Source organism: Stomoxys calcitrans, chromosome 5 (genome assembly GCF_963082655.1).
Source record: "Stomoxys calcitrans chromosome 5, idStoCalc2.1, whole genome shotgun sequence".
Classification (NCBI taxonomy): domain Eukaryota; kingdom Metazoa; phylum Arthropoda; class Insecta; order Diptera; family Muscidae; genus Stomoxys; species Stomoxys calcitrans.
Window position 1 is genome coordinate 159,928,361 of NC_081556.1, and position 25,535 is coordinate 159,953,895.

Consider the following 25,535-nt stretch of genomic DNA (forward strand, 5'->3'; position numbering starts at 1 on the left):
ATACTTGTACCCATCGGATGAGACTTATTACTGACTCTAAAAGCGACCAGCTTTGATGAGAGTGCACCGTGCCAGACCCTATCACAAGCCTTGGAGATATCCTGGTCGTTTAAAATGGTAACACTTCGTGTCAGCTACCCTGTAGTTTAAGATTTGTGCGCCATTTTTCACTTGTTTCAGAAAATATTCACTTGTAAATGCAAACGCTTAGACTTTTTTCCATTACATTGAAGACTTTATGTCTCTACAATCTGTCATTGTGTTATTCGTTATATGTTTATAGCCTTTTTGTTTCGTAGATCGGTGATAAAATGGCACCATAATTATTTTATTGTTAGCATTTTATTGCGTTGCAGATTGTTAGATACGCATACACACATATGCGTACCAATACTTGTTTCATCAGTGTTTGATACTAAAACTTACCTTGTCTCTAAGACCAAGTCTGTGGCCAATCCTTTGCAAAAATTGCCTCAATGGATAACACACATGCTACAGTTATTGTTATTTTTTATTTTATTTTTTTGTTTCTTCTTTTTTTATTTGCTCTATTATTTGCGACTTTCTTTTTCTTTTCTTTTTGTTTTGTTTTATTTTGCCTTGTTTCAGATGAACAGTGGGTGGAATGATGTTCGAAATGTTGGTAGCTTTTTGTTCTTTTTTTTATGTTGTTTTTTCTTTTCTTTATGTTTTGTTGTTCTTAAGGACATTCATTGTTATTGTTGTGCTGTCATTACATTCAAACACACAATTGCGATTTTATTTCATTTCATTTGCTATGATTTGCTTTTGTTGCTGTTCTTATTGTTTGCATACGGTTTTGGATTGAGCGTTGAACATATGTAGCATGAGTAGTAAATGAATGTAGGATTCATGTTAAACATTTACTTGCAGGATTTCAGTACACATACAAAGAGATTTGAGTTTTTTTTTGTTTTGTTATGTTTAGTTGCTTTTTGTGGGGAATTTATTTTTGTTTTATACTCTGCCGATTGCACATGCACTTACAATAATTTCAAAACTTTCCTAAAAATGTTTTATTTTTATTTTTTTTTATTATATTTTTTGTTTGTTTGTTCTGTTTTCATTTACATGCATACTTATTTGAAAAGTATTTTGTTGTAGGCTTGATGGACTGAAGGAATAAGGACTGCGTGTTGTGTGTTTCTTTGAGTGTGTGAGTGTGAAAGAGTTAACTAAAATTATAAGTCGTTAATAGTAGACTCTATGAAAAGGCATAAATGAATTCAATTCAAAGCATACAAAATGTGACAAGAGTTTCGAATTATGTCGGTTTCATTGGTGGTGGGGGTTGGTATGGAATACTACTTTTGTTGGGGTAAAACTGTGCAACATCTGCTAGACTCAAACATTTTTCTAACGTGGAGCTTATCCAAATGAAATTTTCATTTACCCAAATCCATGTTGAATAAAGGATATTCAGGGGAAGAAAACTGTATTTTGTCCAAAGAACCTTAGTGAGGAGAAGAACGCCTTTGTCGAATACAGTCATATGCAGAGTAGAGATGATTGAAAGTCCTTTGATATACTTTGCTACGACTAGAGTAGTTTGGCATTAGGTGCGATTTATTTTCAACCGCATTTAAATCGATGCTGTTTTTTTTTCTTGCAAGTGACCTAGACCTTTATGGCATTTTAGATCCTTTTTTGACTTCAACAAGAATATGAAAGATTTGCTGTGACATGCGGCAAGTTTTAGCCATCTTCGCCAAAAAAAAAATTATGAATCTGAATTTGAAAGAAGGCTGAAAAGGTAACTTTCTCTTGAAATACTTGCTCGTCAAATATCTGCAATTAAACAACAATCAAAAATTCTTACATTAATCTCTCTGAAAATTTTGTGTTTGGAATTTCCGAAAAGCTTAGTCCCATGGAAAACATATTATTTCAATTGAATTGGAAAATATTAAGAGCATCCATATTAATGCTCCAAATAACATATACATGCCTTAGTGGAATGTTCATGGCAAAATTTGGATTTTTTGAAACTTCATCATAATCAGTAAAGGAAATCAAGAGAAAGGATAATATTTGTTATTATGATCGATTTACCAAATGTTTTTGTTTGTAAAATTATTTGAGCTATTTTTCAATTTTTGTTCACAATTACAATCTGAGAATTTCTTAGCCTGCTGCAAGCTCATCGTCATCATGCAAGCGGTAAGTGGTTGGAATATTTTACTATAACATACTCAATAGTTGGAGCATCACGGGTAATTATACATCGAATACAGGTGGTGCATTAATTCAATACCAAATGGTATTATAAGCTGTAAATCATCTACTCCATCCGGTATTATTTTGATATCAAGGTTGGCTACTACACTATCTTGTGGTATAAATTTCTCTCTTCGTGTACACCAAAAAATGTATCACATCTAAATAATAGGCATTTATGAATTTGATCATTACATATTGCCTACGTATAAAGAGTTTAGAGCGACTATCCACAAAAACCATTTTGGGACAATAAAATTTAAAATTCTGTAACATATGGAAAAAATTGCCAGCATCAGATACCATTCAGAGTCATGCTTTGTTGCTCAGACTGATGATCTCATGAACGCAAGGTCCTTTCTTCCCCTTTGTGCACAATTGCATTTTCCACAAGGACCTCTAAGGTTGTTGCATCATGAATGTGGGCGTGGGTGAGTGTGTGCAGTGTAGTTCGTACGCAGGAAGAGTTGCGGTTTTATTTTTCAAAATTGTCTTCATAAGAATTGGGCGTTTTTCATTTGAATTGTGTTTGTTCACATTTCGACGTCGTCTCTTGGTTAGGCAGGAAAACGACATTTACACTTAAATCTCATTATGTTTATTTTTAGAACTATGATATTTAGATATATATTTGTATATTTGTATACTCTTAACATTTATATGACTGTGTGTTTGAATGTGGGTGGTTTTTCTTTTGGGGAATGGCCTACGACTTTGAAGTTTAGCTTCTTCATTTTTCTTTGTTATATATATCAGCTGTTTGCATCTGCATTTGGATTCATATGGGTGTGTGTGGGTGTGTGTGGGTGTGTGTGTGTGTGTTTCGGGGTAGTTTGTGTTGACACCGTTGTGGCTAGGGAGTGTGCATGAGGGGCGGTAGGTGGCATTATTCTAAACTTATTCATTAAAAGTCTAAATCGTCTTTCAAGTTCAGCTTGCAAATATTTGTTTTGTATGTTTTAAGGTTTTATTCGTTAGTTGTGATTTTGTTTTGGTTTTGGTTTTACTAAAAAGGCATTTAAAAGGGAAATAGGATTTCACAAAAGCTAATTATCGTTATATTCTTTATAAAATAATTAAGTTATTCATTAAAAGCTTTGTTAACCTTTATTCGGCTAAAGGTCCTTTAGTTTATAAAATTTTTCTATACTTTTCAGTTGCACTTTGGTACACTTTTGCTATGCTTCGTCGTTTGGGCATACATATCTAGCTACAATACATATGCAGTATACAAATATGTATCAATGTTTGTATGTATGGGTGTATGGTATGATTTTCTATATCGGTATGTATGTATGTAATAAATAACTAGTGCACTTTCTTGGGAAAATGTTAGATTTTTCATACTATTCAACAAAAATATCATCAATTCGTCTAGAGTTCGTGTATTCGGCTCAGGGGCATTGAGTTCTGATGATGATCTCGTCACCCCTCGCCCTGTTACAAAGTACAATTGGTTTTTGTTAGTAAATAAATTCTTATTCTTGTTAGATATCTTTCATTTATTCCATTATAATTTCAAATGTTTTTTTTTTTCTTTATAGGTATCGTTTATCTTTTTCTTAATACTCTTTTTCATTTTCTTTTTTTTTTTTGAAAAATAAGGCCCGTGTATTTCGTGCATAAGTTTTCATACTAGAAATTCTTATGCGTTTCTATAGTTTGTTAATAAAAAAGCATTGGATTTTTTACATGCGCATATTAAAGATTTTGTGTTATTACGAGCTTATGGAGTAGATTGTTGGTACAGGGGCTTGAACTGAGCAAAAGGATCGAGTGCTAAAAGAAAACTGAAACTGGGAAAATGGACTGATGTCCTTTTGTAACATTTATAAATAAAGTCGGATCTTCAATCAAAAGGACGACTTGTTGTAAAAAGTTGGCAAGTCGGGGAATAAGAACAAAGCATATGGAAAGCAATTTAAACTCAGTGTAGTGAGCTTAGTGATGGGGCTGATATTTTCGAGCTCTTCCTGCGAAAATGTTGTATGCGACATTTGCTCGATTTTAGTTTTATGGTGGATATCGATAGAGGATATCAAATTATGTCACCACTACCAAAATCCTTAAATGTATGACAAGGAAAAGTATGGGTTAGTATGGGAAATAATACCTAACAACTACACAAATATCGTGCATATTGGTCGTAAATTGTACGTTTCATAGGTGAAAACCGGACGATTTATATTGGGAGTGACAGAGATAGAAGAATATTAGGTTAGGTTAGGTTGAAAAGAGAGTGCGGATATTATTCCGCCCCATGTCACTATAGTTGGTTTATTTTTCAGTTTTGTGTCCCCACCTAAGGGCCGGTATCTGTTAGACGCCCCATGGCACTATAGTTGGTTCATTCAGTTATAGCCTCGTCTTCTCACCATCTGGATCTCTCCATAATATTTTCTCCGGCCTACCGACCGTTTCGCTGTTCCACACGGTTACATGGGCTTTCGTCGCCCACTCCTTCAACTCGGACTGCGTCAACCCGAAAGGCTTTGGGTTAACCAAGTTTATTGACTGCAGTTCTTCGACCTTCACTGCCAAATCGTCTGCTTTCTCATTCCCAGTTACTCTGCTATGGTCCGGCACCCAAACGATGCGGATCGTGCCATCCTCAAAGAAGGCGTTAATCTCCTTCTTACACTACAAGACTGTTCGTGATCTTACCGTCCTGGTTGTTATTGCCCTTATGGCCTGTTTCCTGTCCGTAAAAACCACACCACCTCACGCATTTCGTGATCTCTTAGTTTTCTACCTGCAGGACCGTGTTATGGTCAGGCAGTATAAAAAAGATCTCAGTTCCTGGGTTCTCAATGTAGACTTCCAGACCCACTCTGTCCTCTAGCTTTGGCCTATCCGTGTAACATGAGCTTCCAGATGGTAATACTAGGGTTCCGTCATTCAAAGAATGGGCAGCAGTGCCTCGCATTACACCTCAAATGTCTTCTCAGGTATCTGATCGGAAACTCCTTCCATTCCTTCCACATAGAAGAAAGTATCATAAAAGAATTTTACGAACCAAATTTGTGACTGTCGGTGGACATATGATCACATTGCTGCAATATTAGTTAAAACATAAACATGGAAGCTATACGCAAATCTGAACCGATATTGAAAAATTCCATAAATATAGTAGAAGTCATAGAAGAAGAAGACATTGTGAAAACTTTGACGAAGGTGTGATCATAAATCCGCTTGCCATAACATGAATATCCGAAACGTTTTCGTGAAATTCTCAAAAGTCATAAACAAATTTTTCGTACCAAATTTATTCCAATATGAGTGAATATCACGCGAACATATATATGGGAGCTATATCTAAAGGTGAACCGATTTCAACTGCCATTTTGTTGAGAACTAACCTTCCATCGTGATTGCCAAAAATGATGAAAGCAAATATTTCAAAAATTTATTTTTTATTTTCGTAAATATGCTTTAATATTTTAACGGCAAATATATCGAAAGCTATTCAATAAAAACCGTTTCCTAAATAATTTGGATTTTTTCGTTTACATTATTTCGCGGGGAGAGCTCGATTTAGTAGGTTATAGTGGCGGTTTATATTCGAAATAGACTCACTCTATTTTAGTCCATTGTGATACTAAGGTAGTGACTAGAGATGGCAAACTATCAAAAATTAATTTTTGCATCGATATCGATAGTTATTAACCAAATAATTTTTTAATTGGATCAATTAAAAATTAAATTAAAAATATTCAAATATTAAAATTTTTGCGAAAAGCGCGCGGAATAGGGCGCACCTTTGATTTCTTTGCAACATGGTTCACATATGTCAAACTCCTGCAACACGAATTTGAAACAAAACACCTCTGGGGGCTTTTCCAAAAATTAAACGGAAATGATTGTTTTCCGAATTATAAAAGAAAGAGAAGCGAGGCAGTAACTTTATGAATTTCATGCATTCGGTAAGTAAACCCATCAGAAACACAATTATCTAGAATATGTCATTATCAGATCGATTCTAAAAGAGCCATTATGCCATTAATATCCATATTTTGATCATTAATAAGATTAGAATTGTGTCTGGAAATTTAAAAAGGTAGCTGAGGAGTTTTGTCTTTTGTATATATAAAAAGTATTTATCAAAATTTTGAGCGGCTAGACTTTTTCAAAAACAGATGTTGGGTCTAAAAATTTTGCAATTCTGTCAACAAAAAGATTGAAAGAACTTACTACCTAGACCACTAATATTTTTTTCTTTTTACCACTCGATTCGTTCGCCAATTTAATGAAAACAGCTGTTTTCCCTCTATAAAATCAGCTGTTTTGATTGAAACAGATTAAATTTTCAATAAAATTTGTTAAGATTTAATTAAAAATATGATTGAATCAATTAATGTTTAATTGAACATGTCAAAAATTTCAATCACGATCGTTATTGAAAAAAAGTTCAAATTCAAATAAAAACAATTTTAAATCAGTTAGTCTTTTAATTAAAAATTTTCAAAATTTCAATCACGGTTGTAATAGAAAAAAATAACCGGATTTAATTAATAAATGATTGATTCAATTAATTTTTCAATTAAAATTGTTATTTTCAATTAAATTTTTAATTGAAAAAAATTTTATGATATTTCTTCAGTGTAGGACGAAGTTACTTGCAAATTTTAGAACCAGAAGACCGTTCAACCTACAGATTACTTCTACGGTGACAAAGTTAACGATTTTTATAGTTTGGCATAACATTTTAGTTCCAAACTATTTATTTCCACAATGAAACTAAAACATAGAATGCAGATCAGCATATATCGGTATAAATTGAACAATAATGACCATGGCCACATAATAGCATATACGCTAGTATACGCTAAGACTTGAAGAAGCAGTAGTTGATTAATCTTTTGTTCAGACCCCAACTTTTACTAGTCAATTTCCACCAGTTGTTGAAACGTAGTCAAAATTTGTAAACAATTTCTTTGCCAATGTAAGACTCGAGGCTATAGGCAATGCAAAGTTGATAGCTTAGGCTATATTCATCCTTAGTGTACGAAGTCAACTAAAAGTAATGCCGAGTTGGGTTAAATCTCTAAAAAGGTTTGTGTTTCTTTTTTTTTGAGCCAAGGAGAGAGAAAATGACATTAGGGTGTTACTTAATTAGCTTATTCCAGCAGGTTACATGCCACTTTGTACCAATGAAATTCACATTTACGAATTCATTTGCCCTAGGAAATTTTCATTCCAACTCTGGCAATTTCCATTTATATTGATTGCACGTGTAATTGGCTTCCTACAATAAAGTTAATCGCATTCACTATCACAAATTTAACATCACTGTTTCGATTTACAATTCGTATGACTATCGATTCAGTATTTGAAGAAAATACAAAACTAAATTTTTTCCTATAGGTTGTAGGTCACTATGCATCACATAGTAAGACCATTGGCAAATCCATTTTCTTGAATTGTATTAAATTTTTGAATTCTTAAAAAGGCTTAATCTATTGCTAAGTTTCTGGCAACTCCTGAACATTCCAAGTTTCTGTTTATCTGTAGTTTTATCATCCTTCGGCTGCAGCTCAAATCCCTGCATCAAACAGTGTGAGGAGTGTGGCTGTGTTGTGTGTGTTTGAGTTTCTGTTCTTTGTAAATTTTACTTTTGGTTTTTTTTTCTGGCTTAAAATACATTTACAATTTTAATTTAACTGTGCTCACAAGTATACTAACAATACTTAATTCTTTTTTGCTGTTGTTGTTGTTGTAATAATAATAGTGCTTTTTTTCATATAAATACGTGTGTTTTCTCCATGTTTGTGTTGTGTGAGAGTCTGAGGGGGTGTGTCTGTATGTTTGAGTTTTTGTTTTGCGTTTAATTTGTTTGCTTAATCATTTTCAGTTGCAGAATATTTATAAACTTTTATTTATTTTATTTTTTATTCGTTGATATGCACACATCCATGTTGAGAGTGTTTTTGTGTTTGTTTATTTGTTCGCTTGGTTAACTTCATTCGTATCTGTGTGAAGTGAAGTGTGTATGAAAGGGGAATGAAATGATGATTCGCCAACAACGACTTTCGCATACCCTTAAGGACGGAAAATTACGTGCACTCAACGAAATTTGTTCGTAAAAACAGCAACAAAAAGTAAGCTGAAAATGGGACAGCAGTAATTCCTTGATGGGAAAGGAAACATTTTCTGCTGTTTTCAGACAGCAAAATGTTGATGATAGCCTTAGAATGTCCAAAATACTTCCAAAACTTGTGTATTACAGCTTATCTTTTAAAGCTATAGGTTTTTAGAAAACAAATTTACCAAACCTTCTACGATTTAATAATGGTTTACTGATTCCAAATAACAGCAAACAAAGTATCTACTAAATTCATACTTTTGATTTGAAAAGAAAAATTTACGCCTCAAATAGCGTATAATTTACATGGTAACATAGAAAATGCCTTAACGGTTGTTTAGATGTTCAAAAATTTTAAAGAGTTTCTTTAAACGAAAAAAAAAAATTAATATAAAAGCAGCAGACAATGTTTGCTGATATCAGCAAACTTATTTTTTGGGTGTAGGTAATGTAACCTAAAGTGAAGGGATTAAGTGTAAAGTTATACAAAGTGCAAACCATTTGCAAATTATCTGAATCATCGGAAAGTTTCAAGTATGCATATATGTATTTAGATAATGTGAACACTTATGAATATAAGCTAAATGTGTTGAAACGGTATTGGTTGTTAAGGTTGAGCCAAGCTCTATGAATCTTCTTTGAACCGTATGGTCTGTATTGTGGCGATATCAATGATTCGCTTCGAATTTGCAACCGAAAAGTCCCTTCTATCTAATTCTATCTCTTATAGTGTACAACACACATGCGTTGCAATTTTAGTTATTCAATTTGAACCGCTTTTGGCGAAAATTTCAAAAAAATAGTGTATGGCTTATATCTTGTACAGTATAAGATTTAACCATGTTTTTGTAGGATTGTGCAAGCACCATCGAACAAGAAAAAAATTAAACTCGATCCTCAAGTGCGCCTTTCGCAGCCCAAGCTATTTTTTCCATTCAAAAAACTCTTAAATTCATCGCCGGGCTAAAAATGAGTCTATCCGTATAATTTTTTAATAAGCAGAATCTTGAGTTCCCACTACCATGGATACCGCTAAAAATTTGCCGTTATTAACTCCGTATTTGAATTATTTTGTAACACTCAAATCGGGTATTAATTTTTTTTAGCAGTATTGGAACCAGAGATCTACAGCGGTGCTCCGGAAAAATATTTGTCTTTTTGAAACAACACAAACGCATTTTATACACCACAAATAATTTTGTTGTTGTGCTAATGTGTATGTGTATGTATCGCTTTGAAGCAAACGAGTCACGTGTGAGTTTAAACAATTGTATATGCGGTGGTATGTAGGGTGTTTGCCAAACATAACGCAAACGCCGCAATTTTTTTTACAAAGGAATGTTTAAAAAAAATCCCAAAAACTTATGAAAACTAGTATTCAGGAACGAACTAGATTAAACATAAGCAATATTATAATATAAATTTGGTAAAATAAATTGGCTTTCTCATCGCTGCAAAAGCAAGACCGCAATTATGATTCGAGTCAATTTGTTGTGTTGATGCGGTGTTTCCATACTCGTCTTACAATCACTCATAACACAGCCATGGGCAAAGACGATGTCAAAAGCGGTGGAACTCGAAGCATGCCAATCATATCAGTGTGCTCACCATAAAAAAATGCAAAGTTGCCCATGAACATTCCATTAGGGAACAGGGGCAAACTTCTCACATTTCAATGAGTTCCGATCGATTCAAATTTAAGCTCAATGATAAGGGGCCTCCTTTTTGTAACCGAGTCCGAAAGGCTTGCTGCAGTGCGACACCTTTTTTGGGGGAGAATTTGTTACGTGGCTTCTTTTCATGGCATAATAGCTCACAAATGTCGTCAGCATCAGGAGGGGATGACCACTGCTGAACATTTGATTTGATGTTCTCGCCACGATTCGAACTCAGGCGTTCAGCATCATAGGCGGGCATGCTAACCTCTGGGCTACGGTGACCTCCAACTCAACATAACACCTCATCAATTGCACTCAACATAACACCGCATCAATTGCCGTGGCTATAGATACTAATAAGATAAAAAAAATTCAAGATATCATATATATTAGTAGAGAGTAGTGGTTGTGTAATTGCTAATTTGCATGAACATGAGGAATAGCGGGAATGCTTCTCTGATATCAATGATTGCTGTCTGATGCAAGTTTAAACTCAATGATGAGGGAATTTCTTTTGTATTGCTGAGTACAAATGGCCTGCCGCAGAGCTGCACTATTTAAAAGAAAATACCCCACAAGTGTCGCCAGCATGAGAAGGGAATAACCACCGCTGAAAATTTTTTCTGGTGTTATGGCAGGGATTTTATCGGCAAACAAAGGATAATCGATATAATTGCTATGCTGTTTGAGCTGTACCAAGCTATGAACCGATTGGGACCATATTTAGTTTGGCTGTCGGAGACCAAAGTCGAAGTCATTGTGCAAAATTTCAGCCATGTCGGCTATGAATTGCGTCCTATAGTGGGCCAAGAAAAAGTCGGGAGATCTGTTTATATGGGAGCTACAGCAGGTTATGGACCGATTCGGGTCATATTTAACACATATCTTTAAGGACATGGAAGAAGTGGTTGTGCAAAATTTTAATTCCAAATCGGAGAAGATTTGCTCCGCATAGTGACTCAAGAAGTATAATCAGGAGATGAGTTTGTGTGGGAGCTATATCAAGTTGTTGACCAATTTTTAGACCATAATTGGCACAGTTATTGTAAGTCAAAACAAACCACAGAAATCGGATTATATGGGAGCTACGCACAGTTGTTGATGGTCAAACCAAAACACCTCATGCTAAATTTCAGCCAAATCGAGTGTTAATTGCTCCCTCTAGAGGCATAAGAAGTCAACATATGGAAGGTTATATGGAAGCTTAATAAGGTTATGAATCATTTTAAACCATACTTGGCGCAGTTGTTAAAAACTAAAATTTAACACTTCATGCAGAATTTCAGCGAAATTGGATAATAATTGCGCTCTGTAGCAGTTCGAGAGGTCAAGATCCAAAATCGGTTTATATGGGAGCTATAACAGGTTATTAACCGATTAAGACCATACCTTGCACAGTTGTTGGAACCCAAAACAGTCGAATCGAATAAGAATTTCGCCCTCTAGCGCCTCAAGAAGTCAAGATTCCATTTAAACATATGGGAGCTATATCAAAACATGGAGCCCGGTACGGGATAACTATGAGCATCACACAGGCTTGAACTTTGAACTTCAATTTGTGTGGTGTTCTTCGTTATTACGAGAAGATGGGCTGAGAGCTCCCGGACGCTACTCCAAACGGAGTAGCTTCAACTGTAGTCGCGGACAATCAGCGATATCGAGTGGAGAGTCTCAGTGAGTGGCCGGATGGCACCGGCTATTGCTTAAATAATGAGTCCCTATGATGCTCGGTACGACAAGACCCCCTTAAAATAACCAATGGTCAACATATTTCCGCTGCGATCGGTCGTATCGACCGTAACGAGCTTGCTCGTCAACTTCACTTCCAAATGTGGCTACAACAACAACAACATGGACCGACATAGCCCATTTACAATACCATTCGTCTCATACTAAAGGAAAGTATTCGTGCAAAATTTCAAGCGCCTAGCTTTATTCCTTCGAAAGTTAGCGTGCTTTCAATATACGGACGGTCAGGGTTAAATAGACTAAGAACTTACTCTATTGGGTCTCAGATCAGTATTTCGACGTGTCACAAGCGGAATAACGAAATTGGTTTACCCCACAAAGTATGGTAGAGGGTAAAAATTCGAATTTACCCATGATTGCTGTTTAATTAAAGTTTTAGTTTGTTTTTATTGCCGCGTCTGAAAAATCCCCACATATTTTCAGCCAAAGATGAAAATATTTGTCTGATGTTCCCGCCAGGATTAGAACCTCATATGTGGATATGCTAGACTAAATAAATGATAAGTAAACATAATTAGTAAATATTTTAGATTTGTAAAAAAAACACCAACATAATTTTGTTTGCCGATTAGCATTAATTTTTTTATACCCTCCACCATAGGATGGGGGTATACTAATTTCGTCATTCTGTTTGTAACACCTCGAAATATGCGTCTCAGACCCCATAAAGTATACATAGTCCTGTCATTTTAAGTCGATCTACCCAAGTCTGTCCGCCTGTCCGTCCGTCCGCCGTCTGTCGAAAGCACACTAACTTTCGAAGGAGTAAAGCTAGCTACTTAAAATTTTGCACAAAAACTTTATTAGTGTAAGTCGGTTGGCATTGTAAATAGGCCAAATCGGTCCATGTTTTTATATAGCTGCCATATAAACCGATCTTGGATCTTGACTTCTTGAGCCTCTAGAGGGAGCAATTCTCATCCGATTTGACTGAAAATTTGCACGTGGTGTTTTGGTATCACTTGCAACAACTGTGTTAAGTATGGTTCAAATCGGCTCATAATCTGGTATAGCTGCCATATAAACCGATCTTGGATCTTGACTTCTTGAGCCGCTGGAGGGCGCAATTTTCATACGATTTGGCTGAAATTGTCCATTAGGAGTTTTGTTATGATTTTCAATAACAGTGCTAAGTATGACGTAAATCGGTACATAATCTGATATAGCTGCCCTATAAACCGATCTCGGATCTTGCCTTCTCGACTTGAGGCTCTAGAGGGCACAATTCTCATCCGATTTGGCAGACATTTTGTACGACGGCTTCTTTCATGACTTTCAACATACGTGTCTAATATGGTCTTAATCGATCAATAGCTTGATACAGCTCCCATGTAAACCGATCTCCCGATTTTGATTCTTGAGCCCCTACAAGGGGCAATTCTTATCCCAGTGGAGTGAAATATTACACAATGACTTCTGCAATGTTCAGCATTCAATTCATTTATGGTCCGAATCTGACTTTAATTTGATATTGCTCCTCCTCCTCCTCCTCGTCTTCCTGCTCCGTCCTTATTCATTATTCTTTGTTTGCCTAAAAAGAGATATCGCCCAAAGAACTCGACAAATGCGATCCATGGTGGAGGGTATATAAGATTCGGCCCGGCCGAACTTAGCACGCTCTTGCTTGTTTTTTTTTTTTTAATTTTGGTACAACACATCTCAGGTTTGAAATGAAATTTGCAAAGACTTTTCGTTTATACTCTGAATATAAAACTAAAAGAAGTACCAAACTAGGCTTTCTACAGAAGATGAGCAGCAATATTAACTGCCACTAAAAACTTATTTCGATGTTATGGCACATTAGGAATATTAATAACCAATAACGTCAATATCATCCCACAGGAGTAGTGAACTCTTGTAGAGGGCAAAATTTTTATGGGAATCAAATTTCCTAAAAAGTTGGAATTTAATCGAAATTTTCTTTGAAATTAATTTTGTTAGATATCGTAGTCGCTACTACTAGTTGACATACTTGTTAGTCAATCTGAAAAGCAACACTATCGCTTGATAAAAAATTCAATAATTTTACAGACGAATCAATTTTATGGCCAAATTGCCTAAAATTCTATGCTCACCTTCAAATGGCAATACTGAGAAATTTATCCTAATTGATGTTTGGTTTTTGGACACAGTTGGCGTGCGGGGCTTGCAACTGTTCGCTGCATGAGAGAACAGAGCTCTTAAGTGGTTGAATATCATGAATAACTCGATTTCCCTTTCGCCTTGGGGGCGCTACTAATTTGCTGTTGCTATCCTGTAGGGCATTGGGAAACGCATTGAACTTCAACTGGAACTGAGTGCTTGTTTCATTACAGGTTCAATGCATTGGTGGGTGAAATGCGTGAGTTATGTTGCAGTGGTCGTCGCTTATTGGTGTTAGTGGGTGTATTTGTAACAGCTGTTACAGTCCAATGCAATACAAGCTGTTATCTTAGTGTGGGTGTGTGTGTGTGCGTAAAAGGGATTCTTTACTTTCAGAGAAAGTCACGCATGCAAGCAAATGCAAGTGAAGATATTTCAAGGACATTGAAATATCAGTAGCATCAGCTTCGTAGATTGATGCCATTACCAAAACATTGCCTATCGCTGTAAAAGCACATTTAACTTGCAAATATTGAGAGATTCTTGTGTGTGTGTGTGTGTGTGTGTTAGTCTGTTGTATAAGTTTGTTTGTTTTTAGAGTTGAATTTTGTTTTACGTTTTCATTTGCGGGTTTTTAATTCCTTTTTTTGGTTTTTCTTTAAATTGTTGTCATTATGGTATAAAAATAGAAAAAGTTTATGAAAAAATTCTTCGAAAAAAGTTTGTTGTTACTGCTGCTACGGCTGCTGTTGGTTTGGATAAAATGTTGTTGCATCTTTTGACCAAGAGTTTGGAGTTTTAAATTGGAATAAAATCGAAATGTTTTTGTTTTTGTTGTAATTGTAGTTGTGTGGGTGTGTGTGTGTGTGGTTTTTGGTTTTATTTTCTATTTTTCTCAGTTATAGTAAATCAATTTTTTCTTTGTTTATTTGTTATATTTTCATCTGCTCTTAATTGAAGAAATTCTCCTAAATGGGTTGTGTGTAAATATAATATTTCGTTACTTACAAATATACTTTAGTTGAGAGTTTATTAATACTATATATAGTTGATTGTTTGTTGGTTTTGGTTTGGTATGTATAGGTTGTTTGTTGGTTGTAAATATTGGAGATTATTTGAGCGTGTTTCCATTGTTGGATGATATATATTGAAATGTGGAACATCTGGGCATTGGGCCAGGCCAGGCCAGTGAGTGGTACTGATGGGATGAGCATACACACACACACACTAACAGTGTGGGTGTGCCATCATTCATCACCTTCAGTCATACCATCACCATCAGCATCATTGTTATGATTGTGATCGTCTATTGCGCTGTAGCTTTCTTTGAAAGTTATCGTTAGTACCTGGAAGGATACAGTACACCTGGGTGTGTACCGTCGTGTGTGTGTGTATGTGTGAGTGTGTCGGTGTTTTTCGAGAAGTTAATCAGTCATCACATTTTTTTTTGTGTGTGTTTTGGGCCGGCATTCGCTTTGCCATCTTATTTTTGTCCTGCCTCCAGTCTAGTCGTGGTAGTTGTTGTTTATATACAAATTGCAGATTTTTTCTTTTTTGCTTTGGTTTGGGGAAAGATAAGAATAGAATGGTTGTCATTTCCAATGGTATGTTAATTTGCTTTTATTTTACGTCTTCTTTTTGTTATTGTTCTTCTTCTTCTTCTTGTTCTTTTTTAAATCAAAATACAACGTCTCTTTTGCGGGTCTTCGCGGGTGCCATTCAAATTCACTGCACGAAATTAAAAAAAAAATTGAAAAAAAGGTGAGAAAGTCTTTGGATTTTGAGAAAAATTCCTTTCTCCAATGCCGCGGTTTCTCCTGTTGGTCGCAAGAACAGGAACAGGAAAGGATGTAAAGTGTTTCGACGGTTGTCTGATGGAGGGAACAATTCATGCAAAGACTTTGGCAAGATTTGCAAGGAAGGTGAGATTGATTGAAGTTGGCCTATGCCGCTGTGTAATGAGGTGGATGTTGAGCAGAAACGTTTTTGATCCACAGAGCCGCTGATGGTGATATTGACGGCGCCAAAGGCGCCAGTGTAGTAGACACTAGCAACCCCCATACCACGGAAATGTCCAGCACCATCAGTGCGGAAGCATCAGTGGGCGTGCGGTGCTGGTTAGCTTCAGTCGGGTCTGTGGCTTATCCTCCATGTCGGGGTCGTTGTAGTTGTAGAAGGGCGATATCTTGAGGCCGGTCTTCTCGGGTATGATCTTGAAGTGCGGCTGCTCAGTGCTAACAATGAGGGGCCGTTTCATGGAGTGCATATACTGGGAGTGGGGCGCACCCAGAGGACGTCTGGTGCTGGGCACATTCATTTTCTTGCAAGGCTCGGGTTTGGCATCGTTGTTATAGTGGGAGGAGTTCTGAGCGGCGTACTTGTTGGGCTTGTAAATGGAGAAGATGTTGTTGATCAAATTCAGGGCCGAGTGGCCACTGGCCGAAGGGTGGTGTCCAGTGCAGGTGGGCTGTTGGGTTTGCACATCTTCGGGATAGAAGTTGTTGTACTGATAGGTTGGCAGGGTTTCGGCAGCGGGATAGACTTTGTGGCCGTAGTTAAAGGGGCGGTGTAGGGGTGAGCCAGGCTGTTCAAAAAAATGAAAGGTGTTTGAGGCACTGTTTGCGTCCGTGGGCAGTGAAGCAGATGCAGAGGGATGGTCGACTTGTGGCGGCGAGGGCATGCCTTCGAGCAGGGACTTCTTAATCATCATGCGTTCCTGTTCACGATCGTGTAAATCTATGGGTTGGCCATTGTTGTAACATCCAACGTTGACGTTCTTCACCTTGAGGTTGCTGTGCATGTTGCGGCGTTGCATGTCCAAATCGATGGGACTGGGCGGTTTCTCCAGCTCCTCCCAGTACTTCTCCAAGTCAATGTTAAAGTCTTGCAGATCCATTTCGGTGGTGTCCGAGCAGGAGTCTTCGTCATAGCGACTGGGTGGCTGCACTTCGAGCAGTGATTTACTTCTGGTAGGGCGTCTGTAGGCGTTGTAATGGCGTCTAGGAGCTCCCGATGACAAGTATCTCTCGTCTTCGTCTAGAAATTTGTCTTGCATCAGCAAACGCTCCCTCTCGTCGCGTATGAAGTGATCCAAGTCCGTGTCATAGGCCATGGCCCGGCAATGCATGTGCTCCTCCTCTTCGGCAGCAGGATGATGGCTGGGGCAGTGATAACGCGAGCGGGGAAGAGGTGGTGCCTGCTGTTGTTGGAGCTGCTGCTGTTGTAGAGATCTGGCCATATGGTACTGTTGTTGGTGGTGGTAGCAATAGTCATCGGCGGCACAACAACAAATCACCGTAGGTGGCGGCGGCAAAGGCTGCTCACGTTGCGATCCTGAGACACCTGAGAGCAGCGAGTAGCGGGAAGCCGTTGCCACACGATGATTACTTCGATCCTCCCACCAGTCTAAATCATGCAAGTTCCTGTTGCTACCACCACTGACACTAGCACCATAGAACCCAGACATTGACGATGACGAAGGGGCAATCCTTCGCCATGGTCTGCGCGGAGCCGTGGCAAAGCCATCCGAATAAATGTCATCCAGCAGACACTTGGCGTTGGTGCATTGCTCGCGGGCACAGCACACGTGCATGTCTTGCGCCGATGATAGCGCCGACTCGTCCAGGCTATTACTGCAATGGTAACCCATAGATTTGCGAAATGCCTCATGTCTCTCGCGGCGCGACTTCCCCACCGTGGGCGGCACTTCATAGTCCATCACATCGAAGGGAGTGGTTTTGGTTGAGGCGCTGAACGAGTAGGATTTTGGCACATTGGCTTTGTTTTTCAATATCGACGTCATGGGAGCATGCGGCATCGAGGGAGCGGGTGGAGGGGGCGAAGCACCCACTCCCTCGTCGTACGAACGATCGGCAAAGGAACAGCTCTGAGATTTGGGATAATGGAATTCTTTGCAGCTAATTGAGCGCTGCAGGCCATAGCCGGCAGAACCTTCGCCCTCCCCCCTTCTCTCTCTTATACCCCCAATGCCGGTGCCACCGCCACTTTCATAAACAGTGCCCACGAATTCGTCTTCCAGGAACAGCTCATCGTTTTCTCGTATATTCCTCAGCTTGCCCACGCGCCCATACTTGAGGCAGTCGGGTATATACTCGTCGTCCAAGTCTTCCGATCGATTCGAGTAGATATTATCGGTGTACCAGGTCGGGTCCAGTTGTCGCGGTTTTGGCTTCGCCAGATGCATTCTATCCCTCTTCGACTGACGATAACTTTCAAAGCAGATGTTCTTCATGCGCTCCAGTTTCTGTTCCCTAATACGTTCCCAATTTTCCCAGTTCTTGTCGTTTTTGCTGCGTCCACTGCCATCCAAGCAGAACGTCAGCGTCTTGGTCAAGTCATAGTCGCCATTGTAGTCGACATTGGTGTTCTTCGGTTCGCTCTTCTCCTTGCCTCTGATGTTCTTGTAGGTTGTCTGAGTGCCGCCATTACTGTCGGTGACCACAATGCGTATTCTGCGATTGCCCTTGTCCATCACCTTGGAGGACAGGGACGACTTCTGAGGCGGTTTGTCACGTTCGCTTGCTGTCTCTTCTGGTTGTCACACTTCTTGCAAATATTTGATCGGGCAGTAGCCCTGGCGATTGTCAGCTGACCGAACCATCACCATGCCATTCACCTCGTCTCCAGTCTGGTTAAAAAGATAATCGGAGAGTTGGAATTTGTTTTTTTTTTGTTAACTGAGATACCCCCGACTTACCTGTATTACAATTTGATCCCGTAGCAGGGTCATATTTTCGCCCCGCTCTCCATCGGAAACTTGCAGGTTGTGAGTGACCTGGAGAGGTTTCTCATTGGCATTCAGGCGGACACAGTATTTGGAGGGGAAGTAGCCGACGCGTCCCAACACTTTCCCCTTCCACCAGTCAGGGTCCGAAGTGTCGATGACAGTTACCTGCAATGGAAGCAAAAATATATGGAGTGAGTGCCTGGAATAATTTGATCAACCACTACTTCCCTAAAATGATCCCCCTTCGTCTTTGTGTGAACCCCCTATCCTCGTTCCTGGCAACAGTGTGTTACTACTGCCAATCCCAAGCATTATGATTTGTTTGTGCTGCCCTCATACAATGCAGTTTGGTATTTCCAAATGGTTTCAACATCAATGAACAGCATCTGTTGTTGGGCATTACTGCCAAACGGATAAGCATTATGTGTCGTCCAAAGGCCAATAACATTGCCACTTAACACTTGCTCATATCCGGCAAGCAATAGCCATGTTAACATTGTCCGATTGTCGTTTGTCCTGGCTAGTTTTCTGTTGGTTTTTTTTTTTGTTAAGGGCGGATGAAAGTATGACTGGGAGGGTGGGGGGTAATAAACAAGAAGTAAGAATCGAGTAGAGTGGAAGACAGAACTTTCGTTCAGAAATTGCATACACACGCACACCAACGCACGTTCTTCAACCATTTATTGTACGGCCTTATCGTGTTACAGGTAAACAGCATCTGTATGAAGAGATCGAGATTGAAGGGGGTTACGAAAAGTAGCTCAGCTCTGTCAATGTTCACTCAACTGTCACTTGCAAGATTCTAGTCGCACTGCTTATGGATTTATGCAGGTTCGATGTCACGTGTAACACGTGAGAGAAGGTAAACAAATAAACTATCTGAATACTTCGTTACCATACTGCGGAGGTCACACAAAGCGATGAGGTTAATTGAATGGAAACCAGCTTCGAATAAAAGGTTACTGAAATAGGCTTAAATGAGTTGAAAGACGATTTTATGCAATCCGCAAACATCATAATGTGATTATAGGGAAATTGTGCATCAAAATATCGTTCTATGGGCTTAGAGCATAAAATTGGAGGTTACACAGTGTGCATAAAATACGTATGTATCAAATTTCATCTACAATAGATTGACTGGAAAAGGTCTACATTATTCCAATGTTAGTGTAATGGGATCGAACATGTCTAAATCTAAGTGGCAGTTAAAAAACTAATCATTGTGCATAATTTCGAGATTGCACATTGTAAATTTTCTGATGTTCTCGCCAGGATTCGAACCCATGTGTTCAGCGTCATAGGCGGACATGCAAAACCTCTGCGCTACGGTGGCCTTTTGAGATGTCCACTTAATATATTCGCTTGCTATGATGCCTTTAATGACCATTTCTAAATCAGTACCGATGTAGCCTTAACCGGTATCATCTATGTGCCAAATTTCTATATGATTCAATGAAATTGTGATATGTACTTTGATTAAAATTTAGCAGGAGCAGACAGACCGACATGGCTAGGACAAATCAGACATATTCTCCGTCTATATGTATATTTATTAATAAGTCTATTTGTTTTACTTCTGGATGTTACAAACAAACGTATAAAGTGGTAGCACCCCGCCTATCAATAATAATGTAGGTAATTGTAGCAATGGGATAAAACGATATGATATTGCAAAAGCCGATTTATACATAATGCCTCAAAATATGTTAAGAAAACCACATTAATCCGGCACAAAGTGTGGCAAGCGGCTTCTTAATGGAGCCCAAAAATATGCTAAAGATAATAAAAACAACGGATAACACAGATAACAAAAACAAAACAACAACATAATTGCTACACACTCACAACGCACAGTGGGAGAAAATCGAGAAAAAATTAGTAAAAAATATGCCGGGTGAGAACGGTATGAACAAAAATTTTTCGTCATTTCGAAAATTTTTTGTTCATTTATGGTCTGATTTTCAAATTTTTTTTTACTGGATAGTACTCGAAAATGTCTACAAAAGAGTCCGCTTGAGATCTATAATATCTCCACTGGTTTCGGAGATATTCGACTTTAATTTTTTTCCCCAATTTTGACATCTGCTTCGTATTTTGAAATTTGCGAAGGTATTTGTGGTTCGATTTTCATTTTTATGCATGATTTGGATTTGTGACAAAATTTGCAACGACTTTGTTGTGACAAGTGTCTACATCTAATTATTCGGTTAAAAATGAAAAAGTTTAGAAGTCAAAATATGTGAACAAAATTTTTGTGTTTGCATTATTTAAGTCAAAAAAGTATTTTCTTTAATTAGTCTTTACTGAAAAAACATGCTTCAATACTTCAACTTTTTCTTTTTCGTTGGTGACGAGAACATATTGAGGATGCGTTTTGAGGGAAATTTGAACAAAATATGTTAACTTAAATGGGTGCTATATTTACTTCAAAATAGACAATTTCTTATTAAAAATTGGAATAACGCCTCGAGTTTAAAATTTCCAAATCCCAGATTCCTTTTTTTACTCCATATGTCCTTTAAACCCAGGCAAAAAAACTTTGCACCTAACCATATTTGTAGCCTCAACAGTAATTTTCCTAAAAATTGCGATTTTAAAACCATCTTTGCGTATTTTGAGGATTTTTGAAAAAAAAATTCTGGCAGAATTTATTTTTAGTTTTTGAAGGACATTTTTATTTGCAATATTCAGAGTTACTAAATTATCTCTACTAAGATATCTCTATTATTATAAATAAAGATTTGGCAGCCCAAACAATTTGTCGAAATACCGAGATGACCAACTTTAGGAGCCTGCCAAAAGACGCCAGGACAGCCTTTGCACAGCTCTAACCATTTCAACTTTTAAAGAGATACCTCTACCCGTTCTCACACGGTATATTTTTTTACTAGTTTTTTTTTTCGATTTTCTTCCACTGTGCAACGGCCAAAATAAGCGAGCACATAGAACGCATTCAAAGTGGTATTAGACGATATTTTCAAATGTAGCAACTTTGAAAGTTGTACACGATGTGTGATACGAATGAAACAGTTAACATGGGGGTGTCGTAAAACGTTGATCTCTCATTTTATTTTTTACGTACGGGAATAAAAAGAAGTCATTCAGTGTCAAGCCAGGACTATAAGGCGGATGACTCATCAAATCGATGTGCAGTTGGTTCGTATTTTTGGAGCATTTCTTTCAACCAATCGATAAGAGTCTTTTTTTGAGCGATTGACAAATTGTGTAGTATCCAACGCGAACATATTTTTTTGACGGTCAAATGTTCATGCAATATTGAATGTATACTGGTCCCACTAATACCAAACGATCTTGCAATATCAACACATAGCGCACAGCATCAATTGTATTTGGAACAACAACTGAATTTGGACGAACTTTACGAAATTCATATTGGAGTGAACTACGACCTCGGTTGAATTTACCATACTATCGACAAACATCGGTCTTTGATGGAGCTTCATTGCCAAAAATTGGATTAAGTTCATCGATGCTCTGTTGTTGAGTTAAAGTTGTAAAAAGTAATCGCACTTAATTCTATTTTTTGGGCGAGATTAATCTTTAAAGTTATTGTAAATAATACAAATAGCGCTCGTATGTCAAAACGTTCTGAGTACGTATTACCTCAAAAATGTCAAGCTTTACGATAGAGCTGTCAGTTGGCAGATTGCAACACAAGGGTTGTCCAATCCCGAAATATGTGGTTCAGATCGGTCTATATTTGGATATGGCTACCAAAAAGACCAATATTTTGTTCTGCAAAATTGAACAATGATTTGTACTTATTAGACCTCTCAATATCCATGTCGAATTTGGTCCACATCGGACCATATTTCAAAAAGCAGCTATGGGGCATAAATTATGAATTTTTCACCGGATTCTGACGAAAGGTGGTGTATATATATACCCTTAACGCCTTTTTACTTTTTTTTGACACATAATGTTTGTCCAAAAACAAATCAAAAAGCGTTAGAAATAAGACTTTTTATTTGCCCTACATTTGATTGCATGTAAAATTTGTGTTTCCTTGTTTGATATTACGACTTTTTTGTTCAATCAAACAAGGAAACCGAATGTGACGATTTTTGTGTCTTAATAAGCCTTGTAAGAATTGCCTTTTATATAGGTAAGGTTGAAAAGAGGGTGCAGGTATTAATCCGCTCCATGCCACTATGGACATACACCTAAGCCAGTAATCGGCTTGTTGTGCGATCTAAAATCTCTAAAGTAACCTCTAAAAAGAAAATTTTAAGTTTAAGTTTAAGGAATTCCGTGCTACTTACAAAATCCTTAATTGTTTTCAATACCATCACCATAAGTTGGTTCATGTCTGGTATTGTGTATCCACCTAAGTGCCGGTATCTGTTAGACGCGAAAGTCAACGTCCCATCATCTTCCCCGCATGCCCTACACATGCTATCACTTGCGCACCGATTTTACATAAGTGAGCTCGTAGTCCTATGTGTCCCGTTATGATGCCAAAGTTATATTGGCCTCCTTCTTACTTTCCTTCAGTAATAGCCTTGTCTTCTCACGATCTGTATCCCCCTATAGGATTTTCGCCGCCCTACCGACCGTTTCCTTTGGCCTTCACCGCCAAATCGTCTGCCCTTTCATTTCCCCTTAGTCCGTTATGGCCCGGCACCCAAACGATGCGGATTCTGCCATCCTCAGAGAAGGCGTTCATTTCCTTCTTGCACTGCAAGACTGTTCGAGACCTTACCGTCCTGGTTGTTATTGCCCTTATGGCAATTTTACTGTCGGTAAAGATGTTCACACTCGACGTCCTCGCGTTAGCACCACACCACCTCACGTATTCCGTGATCGCCCGGATCTTGGCCTGTATGACCGTATTATGGTCAGGCAGTCTAAAACAGATCTCAGTCCCTGGGTTCTCAATGTAAACCCCAGGCCCTCTCTGTCCTCTAGCTTGAATCCATCCGTGTAACGTGATCTTCCAAATGGCAATACTAGGGTTCCGTCAATCCAAGACTGTGCCGATGGCAGCAGTGTTTCGCACTCGACTTCAAGGTTCATCTCAGGTATCCGATCGGAAACCTCTTCCCTTCCTTCCAGGTTTCCCATCGTCGCCTCGATTATACCGCGATGGTGTGAGCTGCTCCCATCCTCAATTCATTCTCCCATCGCCCTAAGTCTCATTGCCGCAGTGGCTGTCTCACACTTAATCTGTATGTCAATGGGTCGGATATCTAGAATAGTCTCCAGTGTCCTAGTGAGCGTGGTCCTTATCGCTCCGCCTATGCCAAGCCAACATGTTGTTTGAACCTGTTGTATGGTCCTTATGTTGCACTTTTTCTCCATAGCAGTCCACCAAACTACTGAGGCGTAAGTAAGTATTGGTCTAATCACGCTCCTGTAGAGCCAGTGGACTATCCTCGGATTCAGGCCCCAATTCGAGCCTACGGCCCGTGTACATAGTGCCCAACATCTGTGAGTCTTTTCAGTACGCTCCTGAATGTGACATTCCAATTCAGTTTCATGTCCCAGATCACACCTAAGTATTTGATCTTGTCAGATATCGAAATCGTCTTATTGAGGAAACGTGGTGCGTTAAATTGGCCCACCTTCATCTTCCTCGTGAACAGGCATCTTTCAGTCTTCTCTGGGTTAACTGTGAGACCTTTGGGTCTAGCCCAGTCATATGCCATATGCAAGGCCCTTTCGGCCCTTCTGTTCGTTCGGATCCCCACCCCTTAGAAGTATTATCACATTGTCTGCATAGCAGACGGGTTCAAATCCCTCCTCAGTCAGCATCCGTAATAGGTCATTTATGGTGGTCATCCATAGTGGTCACCCTGTCCTTTTATATAGGAGGCTCCCAATTCAAACTTGAATTTGGTACAGCTTATGATAAACGGATGTCTCATCTATGGATTTTTCGTTGATCCCTTCCGGGTACATACAAAACAAAAATTTTATCATAATCTATTTAAAAAAATAAAGATTTTGGTAATATGTCGTCTAAAGGCATTTGTGTGTGACCAAAAATTATGTACAATTGTCAACACAGGAACATTCTACACAGTGTAAATTTAAAAAAAGAAAATTGGCTAAGTTGTTTTGAAAAACTTAACGGAACATACAAGCAAACATTCACATATATTTTCATATGTAAGAAGAAGAAGAAAGAAATGAATATTAATAACTTCATCTCAGTTTTATTTATTTTTATAAGAATTATTTAATTAACGATTTACAAAACATAACACTTCGGCTTCAGTCAAATAGCCTCTTAAGCCTCGCATACTTACATACAAATTGAGATGTTGGCTAAAACATTCGTAATTATCCCTGGCGCATAAAGGGAATGATATTTCTATTGAAAAACATTGATTTGGAGGATTATGTTGGGATGGCAACATTTGTGCCTAAAATAAAGGCTCGTACAAAATATGCGTTCATTTTACATGACATTTACATACGCCATATGTAGATGGCTTGCTTTATGTACCCCTATGTGCCTTGGCATTAAGTAAATGTGTAACACATGCAACTACCGGATCGATTCGAGCGCAACGCAAAATTGCTCCCAGGGGTATGGCAGGCGTCTTGGGCCTGGTAGCCTCCAGTTGTTTGCATACATGTTATAAGCCGAATTAAAATTTCGTTTTTGGACAAATACGAGAGAGATACTTTAATTTATGATGCACAACAGAATAACATTTCGTCCGACATTAAGGTAGGTTATCAAAAATCGAAATATACAAAACTACAGCAACTGGTAACTTCAACATGTGATAGAATGCTTATTTAGAGTGGGCTTGGGTATAAGTAAACCTAAGACGCCTTAAGAACAACAAGTAGAAGTGCATTAAGATCGGCCGTGCCAAACCTTGGATGCCCGCCACCGTGTATATATTTAATATCCTTTTAAATTATAGCTATTTATTTTATTCTTACTTATATCCGGTTAGATCAAAATTTTTTCTGGGACCAGAAGGGCCTCATACATGCCACA

At 38.2% G+C, this 25,535-nt stretch overlaps 1 protein-coding gene across 1 annotated transcript in view; it reads right to left on the minus strand.

The window, feature by feature from the left end:
- Positions 1–525: 525 nt before the first annotated feature.
- Positions 526–25,535, minus strand: part of LOC106081914 (uncharacterized) — a 380,832-nt gene continuing 355,822 nt past the window's right edge. The window contains 2 exon segments of the mRNA XM_013244184.2: positions 526–18,457; positions 18,527–18,721. Of these exon segments, the coding sequence (XP_013099638.2) occupies positions 15,893–18,457; positions 18,527–18,721 (2,760 nt within the window). The 3' untranslated portion in view covers positions 526–15,892.